The sequence below is a fragment of the Taurulus bubalis genome, assembly GCF_910589615.1.
Source record: "Taurulus bubalis genome assembly, chromosome: 18".
Taxonomy (NCBI): domain Eukaryota; kingdom Metazoa; phylum Chordata; class Actinopteri; order Perciformes; family Cottidae; genus Taurulus; species Taurulus bubalis.
In genome coordinates this window covers 17,325,843-17,340,892 of record NC_136606.1, presented here as the reverse complement: position 1 = coordinate 17,340,892, position 15,050 = coordinate 17,325,843, and the positions used below count along the sequence as shown (strand labels likewise).

The window sequence follows — 15,050 nt, the reverse complement described above, 5'->3', positions numbered from 1 at the left end:
TATATATATATATATATATATATATATATATATATATATATATATATATATATATATATATATATATATATATATATATATATATATATATTTATGGCCTGTTCTCGTGTTGGCTGAATGTCACATTGACAATTTGACTGTTTCTCCTTCGCCCCGTTTAAAAGGACTATCCCTCCATCGCTCACCTGGTTCAGAAGCTGAGCGACAACAACATCCAGACCATTTTTGCAGTGACGGAGGAGTTCCAGCCCGTTTACCAAGTGAGTTCCTATTTCTGTCTCTCCGTCCCTCCATCTGGCACTCCACTCCACTTTCATCCCGTTGGTTTTGAGCATGCTGTTCGTCATTCCTTCGCTGTCCACGTATGCGTAGAAATATCCACCCGGACTGATATCTCTGCTGTGAGGGATGGTAGCATTCCCATAAAAGCTCTAATTATTTCCTTGTGCCATGCTGTTGCTTTTTTTTCCCGGCCAGTTCAAGCCAGTTGCATCTGAGTTTGAAAAGTTTATATAAGTTTGTTTCCCCACGCGGCTTCCAAGCTGGAACAAGTCCATCATTTCACAGTTGAAATCAATCTATTCATCTAGATCTGGAATTAAACGATTAAACCAGTATATTTCCAGGCTGTAATGAAATGCAGTCACGTATTGCAGCCGGAACAACAGTGTGTAAACGTGTTTTTGTGTTGATGGTGATGAACGCTTTTTTCTTCTCTCCTCAGGAGCTGAAAAATCTGATACCAAAGTCTGCAGTGGGCACTCTGTCAGCCAACTCAAGCAATGTAATCAACCTTATTATAGACGCCTACAATGTAAGTACACTTTGACTCAATCGCTCCCATGAACCACACTTAATGTTGCACGAGGTACTTGCCCATAGTCGGTGTACTACGAGTACACGGTACCAGGACGAGAGCGAAGCAATGTGCTGTGTACAATGTAGCAGAACGTATTTAAGCAACTGTAACGGCCCGATAATCCAAGGATCCAAAAGCACAACTCAGGAAGGCGGAGGTACGGAATACGATTCTTTTACTTAACCGGTCACTACAGGTTACACACAAGGAATGCTGGAGAGCTAGGTTCAAGAACACAAAACAATCTGGCAGGGGACAAGTGCAAGTGAGGGGACCTAAGTAGTGAAGACTAATGAGGGGATGTGCAACAGGTGAGACAGGGATGGGCCAGGTGCAAGAAATGAGGACTGACGAGGAGGGAGTGGCTGATGAAGGGGGCGTGCAGCAGGATCTGAAATGACAGGATAGTTAGAATACAGACAGGCAGACAGGATGAAAATAACTTAAGGAAAAGTGTGGCGCTAAACCGTGACAGAATCCCCCCTCTAAGGGACGGCTCCTGACGTCCCAAAGCCATCGCCACGCTGGCGAAGAGGATCTGAGGGAGGCCTAATACTCCTCCGACATCTCCGCCCTCTCCTCATCGGCGGGTGGATTGTCCTGGTCGGAGGACGGCTCCTCCTCGATGTCTGACTCTGCCGACGGAAGAGAGGGAGCAGAGTTCGGCTGGGTAGCCCCCGTGGGCACAGGCCCCTTGGAGGGCTGGTCAGGGTGGCTGCAGTGAAACTCTCTTATGAGAGGGGCATCCAGAATGTGTCGGGCCGGGACCCAGCATCTCTCCTCTGGGCCGTAGCCCTCCCAGTCTACCAGGTATTGTAACCCTCTCCCACGACGGCGGGAACGAAGTAAGCGACGAACCGTGTAGGTAAGACCTCCATCGATGAACCGCGGTGGCGGTGGAGGCTGTACTGCAGGGACCAGTGGACACTCCCGCACCGGCTTGACTCTGGAGATGTGGAATGACGGATGGACCCGCATGGCCCGGGGCAGCTTGAGCCTCACCGCTGCAGGATTGATGACCTTCAGGACCTCGAATGGTCCGATGAACCTGGGTGCCAACTTCTTTGCCTCTACTCGCAAGGGTAGGTCCCTGGTCGACAGCCACACCTTCTGACCAACCTGGTAGGTGGGAGCCTTGGAGCGGCGCCGGTTGGCCGCTGCGGAGTACCGGTTGGCTGAGCTGAGGAGCGCAACTCTGGCCTTGGCCCAGGTACGGTGGCAGCGGCGGACGAAAGCCTGGACCGAGGGGCAGGAAACCTCCTTCTCCAAGGCCGAGAACAATGGAGGTTGAAACCCGTAGGCACACTGGAACGGGGACATTCCAGTGGCAGAGCTGGTCAAGGTGTTGTGAGCATACTCCACCCACAGGAGCTGCTGGGACCAGGATGCTGGAGTTTCGGAGACCAAGCACCGTAGAGCTGTCTCCATCTCCTGGTTCTTGCGCTCCGTCTGGCCATTAGACTGTGGGTGGAATCCCGATGACAGGCTGGCTGTGGCCCCGATTAGCGTGCAGAACTCCCTCCAGAAGACTGACGTGAACTGAGGACCCCGGTCGGAGACTACATCCGTGGGAAGCCCGTGAAGCCGGAAGACATGCAGCAGAACCAGCTCAGCAGTCTCCTTGGCCGAGGGGAGCTTGGGCAGGGGGACAAAGTGGGCCATCTTGCTGAACCGATCTACCACCGTTAGGATGGTGGTATGCTTGTTGGACAGCGGGAGACCGGTCACAAAGTCCAGGGAGATGTGAGACCAGGGCCGATGCGGCACAGACAGAGGTTGCAGGAAACCAGCGGGAGCCTGGTGGGAAGGTTTGTGCCGGTTGCAGACAGGGCAGGCGTACGAATTCCCGGGTATCCTTCTCCAGATTAGCCCACCAGAACCTCTGCTGCAAGGCATCCTTTGTACGCTGGCTCCCAGGATGGCACGTGAGCTTGGAGCTATGGGCCCACTGGAGGACCTCGGACCTCAGGGTCTGGGGAACGAACAGGCGGTCAGGGGGACAGGAGCTTGGCCCGGGCTGGGCCTCCAGGGCAGCCTTGACTCGCTCCTCTACCTCCCAGGTGATAGAGGCAACCAGAACAGGGGCAGACAGGATCTTGTCAGTGCAAGGGGTGGAATCCCCCTTGTCCACAAACTGACGTGACAGGGCGTCCGGCTTGACGTTACGGGTTCCGGGCCGGTAACAGAGGGAAAAGTTAAACCGGGTAAAAAACAGAGACCATCTGGCTTGCCGAGAGTTCAGTCTCCTAGCGGACTGAATGTACTCAAGGTTCTTGTGATCAGTCCAACACAGAAATGGCAGACTGGTCCCCTCAAGCCAGTGACGCCACTCCTCAAGGGCCAGCTTAACGGCAAGCAGCTCTCGGTTCCCCACGTCATAGTTGCTCTCTGCCGGTGAGAGCCGCCTGGAAAAGAAGGCGCATGGGTGGAGCTTCTGGTCGCTGGCAGACCGCTGGGACAGGATGGCCCCCACCCCTACATCGGAGGCGTCCACCTCCACCACAAACCGTCTCTCTGGGTCGGGGACTTGCAGGATGGGAGCCGACGTAAACCGGGCCTTCAGGTTCTGGAAGGCCTCCTCAGCCGAAGGTGACCACCGAAACTGCACTCTAGATGAGGTAAGTGCCGTGAGTGGGGCAGCCACGGTGCTATAGCTGCGGATAAACCGCCGATAGAAATTGGCGAATCCCAGGAATCGTTGCAGCTGCTTACGCGAGTCAGGGATGGGCCAGGACGTCACCGCTGACACCTTGGCAGGGTCCATCTGCACGATCCCCTGTCCCACGATGTAGCCCAGAAAGGAGACAGAAGAGACGTGAAACTCGCACTTCTCTGCCTTCACAAACAGGGAATTCCTCAGGAGGCGTTGGAGGACCGATTGAACATGGTGGATGTGCTCCTCTCGGGACCTCGAGAAAATGAGAATGTCATCAAGGTAGACAAATACCTGCTTGTTCAGCATGTCTCTCAGCACATCGTTCACCAGTGCCTGGAAGACGGCTGGGGCATTAGTCAGACCGAAGGGCATCACCAGGTACTCATAATGTCCAGTGGGGGTGTTGAAAGCTGTCTTCCACTCGTCCCCCTCTCGGATCCGGACCAAATGATAGGCGTTACGTAGGTCTAACTTGGTGAAGATGGTAGCCCCTCGCAGCAACTCAAAGGCAGAAGAGATGAGTGGGAGTGGGTAGCGGTTCTTGATGGTAATGTCATTGAGGCCCCTGTAGTCAATGCATGGCCTAAGTGACTTGTCCTTCTTCCCTACGAAGAAGAACCCCGCACCTGCAGGTGAAGAAGAGGGACGGATGATCCCAGCCGCTAGGGAGGAACTGATGTACGCCTCCATGGCCTCTCTCTCAGGTGCCGATAAGGAGTAGAGACGGCCCCTGGGGGGGGTGGTGCCTGGTTGCAGGTTAATGCAGCAGTCGTAGGGACGATGTGGGGGCAGGGATGCGGCCTTGACCTTACTGAATACCTCCCGAAAGTCATGGTACTCCGTAGGCACTCCTGACAGATCCGACGCAGAGCTGGGGCAAGCTGACTGCGGAACTGCAGCAGCTTGTTTCAGGCAGATCAGATGGCATGATGCACTCCACTCCCTGATGGCCCCTGTGGCCCAGTCGATGTGGGGGTTATGGTGACGGAGCCAGGGGTGTCCCAGGATTAGTGGATGCTGGGGTGACCGCAGGATAAGAAACCGAATGGTCTCCAGGTGGTTACCCGACAGGAGCATACGAACTGGTGCGGTCTGGTGAGTCAGTCCCCAGTAGGTGGCCGTCCAGAGCGTTAGCAGGAACAGGGCATGGCAGCGGTACCCGCTCGATACCCAGCTGACGGACTAGGTCCTCGTCAATGAAGCTGTCATCAGCACCAGAGTCAATGAACGTAGCTAGGGTCTGTGATCCGTTCACGAGTAGCAGCTGAGCGTGGAAAAGGGGTCTTTGGTTGGGAGAGAGTCTTGTGGTTCGGCTCACCAGTACCTCCCCTGTTACGGGCGAGCCATGTCTTTTACTGGGCACCGGGATACAAAGTGACCAGCCTGGCCACAGTAGAGGCAAAGACCTCCCCGGCGACGGCGCTCCCGCTCCTCGCGGGTGAGACTGGTGCGCCCTACCTCCATGGGCTCAACCTCCACTGGTTGAGAGGCCAAGGTGAAGCTGGTGGCTGCCGGAGGAGCTCGACGCTGGTTGAAAGCGCGGCGATCTGTCTCCCCCTTGCGTCGCTCCTGTCGCCTTGCCTGGATGCGTCTGTCCACTCGGGAAGTCAATTCTATTAAGCCATCCAAACTGGCAGGCAAATCAAAAGAGATCAGTTCATCTTTAACATACTCCGCTAGCCCAGTCAAGAACACCTCGCACTGTGCTGCCTCGTTCCAGTCGCTAAGGCGTGCTCTTGTTCGAAACTCCAAGGCATAATCTACCACAGTCCGGTCTCCCTGACGCAGCTCCGCTAGTCCCCCGCTTGGATCTGGGCCCTTGGAAACTGCCCCGAAAACCTTGCGAAGCTCTGCCGAAAACAACAGGAACGAAGAGCAGGCCGGCGTGCGTCTCTCCCATTCAGCGGTACCCCACAGTCGCGCTCTGTCAGTCAGGTGGTTGATGGTGAAGGCTACCTTAGCCTCCTCCGAGGCGAAGGTGTGGGGCTGCAGAGAGAACAGGATGGAGCAGTTCGTGATGTATGGGTTGCAGCCCTCAGGTTCTCCAGCGTAGCGCTCCGGGGTACCCACACGAGGCTCGTGTGTTGGCACAGGCGCTGGTGAGACCGGAGGTGGAGAGGCCGGACGTGGAGAGGCAGGAGACGGCGCAGCGGCTGCCAGCTGGGTCAGGACCGTCGTCAGTTGTAGCATCTGGGCGGTCATCGCCGTCATAGCCTGCTCCTGGACTGCTGCAGACTGCCGTGTCTCCGCAGCGAAGCGGACCATCTGGAGGGCATTCTCGATCCTCTCGAACCGGCTTGCTGCAGAAGGTTGTGCTGGGTCCATAATTGGCCAGATTGTAATGTAACGGCCCGATAATCCAAGGACCCAAAAGCACAACTCAGGAAGGCGGAGGTACGGAATACGATTCTTTTTACTTAACCGGTCACTACAGGTTACACACAAGGAATGCTGGAGAGCTAGGTTCAAGAACACAAAACAATCTGGCAGGGGACAAGTGCAAGTGAGGGGGCCTAAGTAGTGAAGACTAATGAGGGGATGTGCAACAGGTGAGACAGGGATGGGCCAGGTGCAAGAAATGAGGACTGACGAGGAGGGAGTGGCTGATGAAGGGGGCGTGCAGCAGGATCTGAAATGACAGGACAGTTAGAATACAGACAGGCAGACAGAATGAAAATAACTTAAGGAAAAGTGTGGCGCTAAACCGTGACAGCAACAGTTCATGTATACGCTATATTTAGAGTATTTCACCCCTGTACCTGGACAACCGTTTCCAACACCCATGCTCTCTATGCCGCCAGACACCTTTGACAAAAATAGCTTGGTAAAGTCACTGTCTGGCCTTGAAGAACATAGATGGATATAACGGCTTCAGTTTCCCCCGCCAGAAAGAGCAGTCTGACGGCAAGGTGAAGCAGTGAATATCTTTTAAATATAGCACACACTTATACTGATATAGATTTATTTTAGGTGGCTAAAATATGTTTTGCTGCTGGCTCTTCCACAGCAGTAGATTGCTTTGCTCCCGGGTTATTACTAGGTAATACACTGACTATGGACCTCACACAGCTCCGCTTCAAAAGACCCAAACTATCCCTTTTAAGCAAACCCAAACTATCCCTTTTTTGTGGCAGTCTCTCTCGTCCGAGGTGATTCTGGAGAACAGCAAGCTTCCAGATGGAGTGACCATAGCGTACACGTCCCGCTGTAAGAACGGAGCGGTGAGCGAGGGCGAAAGCGGACGGAGGTGCTCCAACATCTCCATCGGAGATGAGGTGAGTGCTGCTTTCAGGTGCATTTCACCAGGAGGTGATTCAGGACATTAGGAGACGGAACATGTCAAATTAACTATAGATAATTCAAACAGTCACCTTCAGTTATGTCAATGACGACGAGAGGTTTTCTCAGTAATACACCACAGGGATCATAGTATCTTGTAATAATAAAAACATGTCTCAACCAATACAGACACATTTTATACTGGACATTCACAGCGTGTGAACTTAAAGTTAAAACTTAAATATCTTGTTTAATTCTTCACCTCCTAATCTTAAATAATAGTACCGGGCTGATGGTCGCTTCTAGCTAAAAAGCACTCGACCATATTAAATACAAAGACACTTTATCTGTGAGCGCAGGGTTTTGTTTCTATTTATACATTTTGCCTTTTTATTGCCTCAATTCCTGCAGTTCTGCCTCAGAATATACCAGACTCTAGACAAATACTAGATACAAAGCTATGTCAATATAGGATTTAACATTATTTATCACAATTTATCCAAAATATGAGATGTCAGATACTCCGCCTCCTCCATTCCTAGGTCACGTTCAGCATCAGCGTGACGTCCAAGGGCTGTCCGAAAAAAGGCAAGCCGGAGACCATCAAGATAAAACCCCTGGGATTTACGGAGGAGGTGGAGATTATCCTCAACTTCATCTGCGAGTGTGAATGCAAAAAGGACGGCATCGAGAACAGTCCTCTCTGCCACTTCGGTAACGGGACCTACGAGTGCGGAGCCTGCAAGTAAGTCTGAGAACGGTTCCCGCGATCTTTACGGCACCCTATGCTTCACGTCTCTGCTGGTCTTTGCTCGGAGAATCACAACCTCTCCCTCCGCCTCAGGTGTAATGATGGCCGCGTGGGCCGACAGTGCGAATGCAGCAGCAACGACGTGGCCACGGAGGACATGGACAGGACCTGCCGCAAGGACAACGGCACCGACATCTGCAGCAACAACGGAGAGTGCGTGTGCGGCACATGCGAGTGCAAGAAGAGAGACAAGCCCGAGGAGCGGTACAGCGGCCTGTACTGCGAGTGCGACAACTTCAACTGTGACCGCTCTGGAAACAAGCTGTGCGGAGGTGTGTACGGCAGATGTTGTGCCTCTGAGTTTAAGAGGTTTTTACTCAGGCGCTGTTCAGAGGCTGGGCTCTGTTAGGGCCTTCATGCTCTTTTTGTTTTCCTGTTTTTTCCCTCAGGACACGGCCGCTGCGAGTGCAGAGTGTGTGTCTGTGACCCCATGTGGACCGGAAGCGCCTGCGATTGTTCTCTGGACAACAGCACGTGCATGGCGAGCAACAAGCAGATCTGTAACGGCAGAGGGGCGTGCGAATGTGGCACCTGCAAGTGCACCGACCTCAAATTCCAGGGTCCCACCTGTGAGACTTGTCCTACGTGTCCGGGAGTCTGCACTGAACACAAGTAAGGAGATGTGTCAACATGCAGACATCCGTCTGCTGTGGTCTACACAGGGGGAGTGGTGACAGCAGCTCGTCACTCTTTCAGTGTACGTGAGGCGGCTCAGTGCATTGAGAAAAATCCAAAACTATACTTTCAAAATAAAAGTATTTTAAAGGCTCAGTTTACGCACAATTAAACTCTTCAAATGGTACGTAGCCATATAGACAATGGAGGTACTTAAAACTCCTGTATCGCCTGATTGCAATGACTTGTATATACCAGACATGAAAATCCCTCACCTTTCGGCGATATTCGCCGTTTTGAAACCAAAATAGGTGACCTACGTGAATCGTATAGATCTGAAGAGTTTTTGTTTTTGGGAGAGTTGGGGGGCGGGGGGGTGGGGGGGTCAACTGTCCGCCGTTTCTAAGATTGGAGTGGGACACGGAAAAAACTGAGGTCGTGATCATCTTAGCAATAGAAGATCTTTGACGTGTCGAGTCTTGGCCAATCAGCGTTAAGATGTCTACAGCGGCTTCATTTCCCTCCCACCAGTTTTTTAATGGCAAGCTAGTCAGCTAGCTAACACGTTAGCTAACGTTGTTGGAGAGTCAGCGAGTGCGATTACTGGCAGCGGAGAGTCCGTGGCAGCGTGTGACGTCAGACAGGAGAGCGGCGAGTCAGCGGTACTGCAGTTCTACCTACCGACACCTGACTACATATAAGGAGAGGACCATGGAGATGTTATCCAACTTTTATTTTAATAAAAAAAAAAAAAATGAGTTTCCTCCGTAGGGTGGCCGGGCTCCTGTTTATATTTAAGGGTTTAAGATCTACGTGTAGGAAAAAGTGTATCCTCCAGTTAATTATAATCTATATAGTTATGTGGTTATAATGATGTCACACTGGAGAGAGGTGTGCATGTTCAGGTTTACTGGTGGAAACATTATTCAGTGTTCTAGACTAACAGTGATGTCTCCTCAAAGTAAAGTGGTATAACAGTATGATATAATATGGTCAAATAAAAAGGCTGGTACATTATACATATTATGGCATATAAGTGTAATATTATGAAGTGAAATGTAGTAGTAGCAAAACAATATTCAGTATAGTACAGCAGTATTGCATATTGTAAATATTAAGTCTACAAAATATATATACACACACACACTACCATTCAAAAGTTTGAGGTCACTTAGAAATGTCCTTATTTTTCAGAGAAAAGCACTGTTTTTTTCAATGAAGATAACATTAAATTAATCAGTATTGCACTACACATTGTTAATGTGGTAAATGACTATTCTAGTTGGAAACGTCTGGTTTTTAATGAAATATCTACATAGGTGTATAGAGGCCCATTTCCAGCAACTATCACTCAGTGTTCTAATGGTACATTGTGTTTGCTCATCGCATAGAAGACTAATGGAGGATTAGAAAACCCTTGTGCAATTATGTTAGCACAACTTAAAACAGTTATGCGGGTGAGATAAGCTTTACAACTGGCCTTCCTATGCATAGTATCACATTTGTGGGTTCCATTATACTCTCAAAATGGCCAGAAAAAGAACTTTCATGTGAAACTCGCCAGTCTGTTCTTGTTCTTAGAAATGAAGGCTATCGAGAAATTCCAAACTTTTGAACGGTTGTGTGTGTGTGTGTGTATATATATATATATATATATATATATATATATATATATATATATATATATATATATATATATATATATATATATATATATATATATATATATATATAGAGAGAGAGAGAGAGAGAGACTTGGGTATTGACAAAAGAAGAATTAAAACCCATAATGATCATAGTTTGTCAGCTTCTCGACGAGTGACGCTGTTCGGTACTGACTCGCCCGTCATGCCCCCGGACGCCCCTAGAGGGGTAATATCCTTCTCACCTTTTTCACCCCTGACCCGTTTTCATGCCTGATATACACTTATTTATATATATATATATATATGTATGTACACAAATAAATATTCATACATCTGCATAGAAATCTTGGCAAAAAGGCGCTCCTTGTAATTTCAGATCTTTTTTTTAAAGGTTTCTTCATTATCAAAGTAATCCAGTGAATCAATTAGTAAATTAAAAAGAGGAACGTCTGATGTCTAATTGTTCATACTTTTGTTGTTGCCAATTTGCCAACAAGTGAGCTAATAAAGGGTCAAATACAAGCTACAGTAATCCACAGCATTGAGAAGAGCTACATGGCTAATTTCTGGGAAGAGATGTTGAATTTGTTTAAATGTCACTGTTCAGCTGTGCAGAAGGTAATTCTGAGACAGATATCTCACCACCTGGTTATTAAAGCTAAGCTTCTGGACTATCACACATAGCAAGACATCGGTGCAATCGTATGTTTCTGTTTTTAAATCAGCGACTCTCAGTGCTCATTAATAACGACAACCATCCCGCTCCTACCAGAGAGTGCGTCCAGTGCCGGGCGTTCGGCACCGGGGAGAAGAAGGAGACGTGCGAGAGAGACTGCAGCTACTTCAACCTGATCAAAGTGAAGGAGAGGGACAAGCTGCCCCAGCCCAACGACGCCACCTACCCCGTGATGCACTGCAAGGAGAGGGACGCCAACGACTGCTGGTTCTACTACACTTACGCCATCAACAACAACACGGAGAAGGAGGTCCACGTGGTCGAGACGCTGGGTGAGCACAGGGCGAACATGAGCCGGGGTGTGGAAGGCTTTCTGCGACGGGTAACGCTAATGACAGGGCCCGTCCCGGGGTGGTTGGGTTTGCAAAAATAGGGCATTTGTTGATTTATTTTCTGCCGTGTGATGGTGAGTTATTCCCGTGGTCTTGTTATTTTTGCACTCTTATTTCAAGCTGCCTAAACACGGTTTCAGATTGCCCCGCCGGCCCTGACATCATCCCCATTGTGGCGGGCGTGGTCGCCGGCATCGTCCTGATTGGCTTAGCCCTGCTGCTCATCTGGAAGCTGCTGATGATCATCCACGACAGGCGAGAGTTCGCCAAGTTTGAGAAGGAGAAGATGAACGCCAAATGGGACACGGTGAGTGTTTTTGGAGTCTGTTAAAAAGACGAGACAAAGATAAATACTTCTGAGTTTTCTTTTTGGCAGACGCTTGGTGGAGTCACTTAGATGTAGAAAACAGGTGTTGTCAGACTGCTTTGCAAAGCTGTCCGCTGTCAGGGAATTAACTCGCAAAGATCATTTGTTGTTCTTGGGAGCCGATGAGATGTGCAGACTTGTCCACATCATTACAAAGCGTCTCGCTCACGTTCTCTTCAGTCTCACAGCTGCGGAAATAGACCGAATGAGTTGCTTTTGAATGGCGCTCAAAATACAACCCAAAAAAAAAGGGAAAAATGTCGGGGATTGTGAGGACTTTTTTTGGGAATGTTATGCACTCTGAGCAGAGCTGGACTTTTGTTTTTCCGGGCAGTGGCCACAGCTCCTCCCCTCCCTGTTTCCTCCAAGCCGACATCATCATCAGCCAACATCAATATGACAGGGAAGAGCGGATTTCAGCACAACGCCAATGTGCAGTGAAATGCCTCCACCTAGTGGTGGAACAGTGTCACACCCACAGATGTGTATGTGGGTTTGATGATGCAGATGTTTCTGATCTGTATGCTGGGGTCTCCGTTATTACCATGGGCAGGGCAACCGAGGGCTCCACATCCCTTTAATTTTGAGAGAAATGAGAGACTGTCAGTGAAACTCTGGGTTTGTAAAAAAGCTAATCACAAACATGCCCTCCTTTCATCACTTTCACTGGACTTTATTCCTTCTTTTCTCTCCTTACGCTGCCATTTTTGTATTCCTACCCCCCTTCCCCCCCCCGTGTTTTTCTCTGCTGAACTTTATTCTGACCTCATTCTCTACCTGTAGCAAGAAAACCCAATATACAAGAGTCCTGTCAATCAGTTCCAGAACCCACAATATGGACGTAAAGCTGATGCCCTTTAAGTTTGTATTTCCTTTCCTTTCCACGTCATTTTCCTGCATGGGCTGTTTACGTGTGCCTGGATCTCACTCTGTGTTTATATCTTTTCTACATTTCTTCACCTGTCTCTTAAAAACTATCAAGAACACAAGTGGGTAGTAAGGAGAGAAACAGTCGTAGTTTAGTTAGTGCATGAGCGTGCTGTGACGATTAATACAGCTGAACAATCTCAAAAACCAGGTCAGTGTTGGAGGATGTTTAGTGTCTTCAGGGCAGAAATTCCCAAACTGTGTCCGGTGAGTATATGAAACAGGTTTTTAAATACGATGCAAAATTTGAACCTCCTAATATTTCGAGACGTCGTCACAAAAGCATGTCTGAGTGATATAAATAAATAACATGTACATTAAAAGGATGACGTTCTGATGCCGCGTTGGTTTTCCTCCCGTGTGATTTGGTAAACGTGTCCGTAAATCTAACAGCAAGCGTTGCATGTCCATTCCTGTGACTGAGTAATAACCTGATTGTTACTTCAATTTCTGCTCTCCAGGGGGAAAATCCCATCTACAAAAGTGCGGTCACGACTGTGGTCAATCCCAAATATGAAGGAAAATGATGGCGTCATAGTTTTCAATGAACTCTGCGATCAAGGATCGGACGACTGCAGTATTTACCACGAGTTTTGGAGTCTGAGGGGCTGTGGTAGAGTTTATGTAATTTCTTCTTGTTGCTTTGCCATTATAACGCACCATGCGGCCACTGCATCTGTATTTTTACGAACACTAATGATTTGTACGCCTTTGTTGTATTTTAGATGTACAGTATACAGTATGTGTATATACTTGTAAGTTGCATATTTGCAACATAAAAAAAAAAGTATGACATGAAGGTTTTTTTGCTGCCACAGGACTCATATTGGCAGAGGATTCTTTTAATTTTTTTTAACAACACAATGTGGACACCATGGATATACAATATATGTGCAAGTATTCCTCAGCTTCTGTCTCCTCCTCAGACATTTGTCTCTGTCTTCTCGTCCTTCTCTGTGCACTGACTTCCTGTGTTCCAGTCATAGGATTTAGGTTTTGTGTGTGTGTGTGTGTGTGTGTGTGTGTGTGTGTGTGTGTGTGTGTGTAATCACAGAATATTGTGCAGTGGTTGTAAATGTAGTTTTGATCTTCACACCTTATTGAGAACTGCTGTCTATTCTAAAGGAGTAAATACATAAGATGGAGATCAATATCAACTGTCATCATTCGAGTTGTTGATATACTATCACAAAGGGACTGTATACCACTTGTTAAAATTCTGAAATCGTGGCGATGTTGAACAATCAAAAAGCATTTGTATATTTATGATACAAGTAGCAAATGACGAATGAAGTATTGTTGTACTTGTTGACTGCAGTAACCTTCTCAGGTCCTTCCCTGTGTTCTCGTCAAGTACGGCAAAAAAAATATGTGTTATGTTCGCTTGTTCCGTGAACTGGTAAACTTGTTAGTGGCATTTTTTTCTTTCTTTTAAGATTGTAAGACCGAAACAGGAGTATTTGTTCACACGTCACATGAATCGCCTCTGAAACGCTTTCACCCCCCAAATGCCTCTGAAGTACCACACACACCTTTACAGTATTGTTTTCAAAGTGCCTTTTATTTCAATACCTTGTTCTCTCCCAATACGGTTTGAGTTATTTATTAAATAAAATACAAAAACCTGTCTGCGTCTTCCTCCCTGGACAACTATCACTATGAGATAACCCCTCGTTCTCTGAAAAGAATAATTTCAGATGGGGAATCTTTTTTTTCTCTTTTTTTAATAGTGGACCAGAAGCAGAAGTTTTAGTGACACATTAAAGCTGAAGATTTACTCCAATGTTTCAAAGATCATAACTACTGAAACACTTTGTTCAAATGAACAATGAGTTCTTACATAATTATAGTCAGCAGCGTGACATCAATTACTATATTAGTTTATACAGTACAGAGGACTGATTGGGTCATTCCGCCCAATCGGTGCTATTTTCAGCACTGTAATAACTATGGAAAACGTGTAGTGCCCTTTTAGTCATTGTTTTTAGTTCTTTATGAGATTTCTAAATGGAAGATGGATGTGTTTTTCTCAGCCCTCTTAGCAAAACCCCAACGTCAATTGAAAGTCACGCCAACTAGCTTCTTTGTTTTTGCCTCAATAAAGTGGGTAGCTCATGTTAAAACGTTTTGGGGAGTCTACTGATTACCCGGGAATTTTGTCCTATGAACTATTATGAATTGATATCAATTTACAGTTGAAATTAAGGAATTTTGTCTAAAGGTTGGTGGGAAAACTAGTGAGAAAGATGTAGACAATGATATATATATATACGTATATATATATACACATATATATATACATATATATACATATATGTATATATATATACACACATATATATATATATACACATATACGTATATATATATGTATATATATATATATATATATACATATACATATATATATGTATATATATATATATATATACATATATATATATATATATATATATATATATATGTATATATATATATATATATATCATTGTCTACATCTTTTACAGAAAGAAAAAACATTGAGAATCAATAGACATTTTACTGATGTTATGCAACACTGGCAGAAACATGGTGGATACCAATACTCTACAGTATGTGGTGCAGAAATCGTTATTTAAAATATACATGAATCCCCATCGGGTCTGCTCTGTTGTGTAATCACAAGGAGAAGGTCATCTGACATTCATAACACATATACATATTGCCCACTGAGCGGAAGTGCCAAAAAAACTCATACCGGAAGTGGCCGAGGCTCCTCACCAAGACACAAACATCTCTGCTGCGAGCTGTCAACAGCGACGCAAGTTACTCAGGGACGAGGT

General features: G+C 47.2%; 1 protein-coding gene across 1 annotated transcript in view; it reads left to right on the top strand.

Annotated features, from left to right (window-relative positions):
- LOC306751007 (integrin beta-1-like) overlaps positions 1 to 13,853 on the top strand; it is a 35,130-nt gene extending 21,277 nt beyond the window's left edge. Inside the window, exons 8-16 of the mRNA XM_079234509.1 lie at positions 165 to 260; positions 725 to 814; positions 6,650 to 6,790; positions 7,337 to 7,539; positions 7,639 to 7,877; positions 7,995 to 8,217; positions 10,639 to 10,874; positions 11,075 to 11,241; positions 12,690 to 13,853. Of these exons, the coding sequence (XP_079090635.1) occupies positions 165 to 260; positions 725 to 814; positions 6,650 to 6,790; positions 7,337 to 7,539; positions 7,639 to 7,877; positions 7,995 to 8,217; positions 10,639 to 10,874; positions 11,075 to 11,241; positions 12,690 to 12,755 (1,461 nt within the window). The 3' untranslated portion in view covers positions 12,756 to 13,853. The remainder of the gene's footprint in view (positions 1 to 164; positions 261 to 724; positions 815 to 6,649; positions 6,791 to 7,336; positions 7,540 to 7,638; positions 7,878 to 7,994; positions 8,218 to 10,638; positions 10,875 to 11,074; positions 11,242 to 12,689) is intronic.
- The last annotated feature ends 1,197 nt before the right edge of the window (positions 13,854 to 15,050 follow it).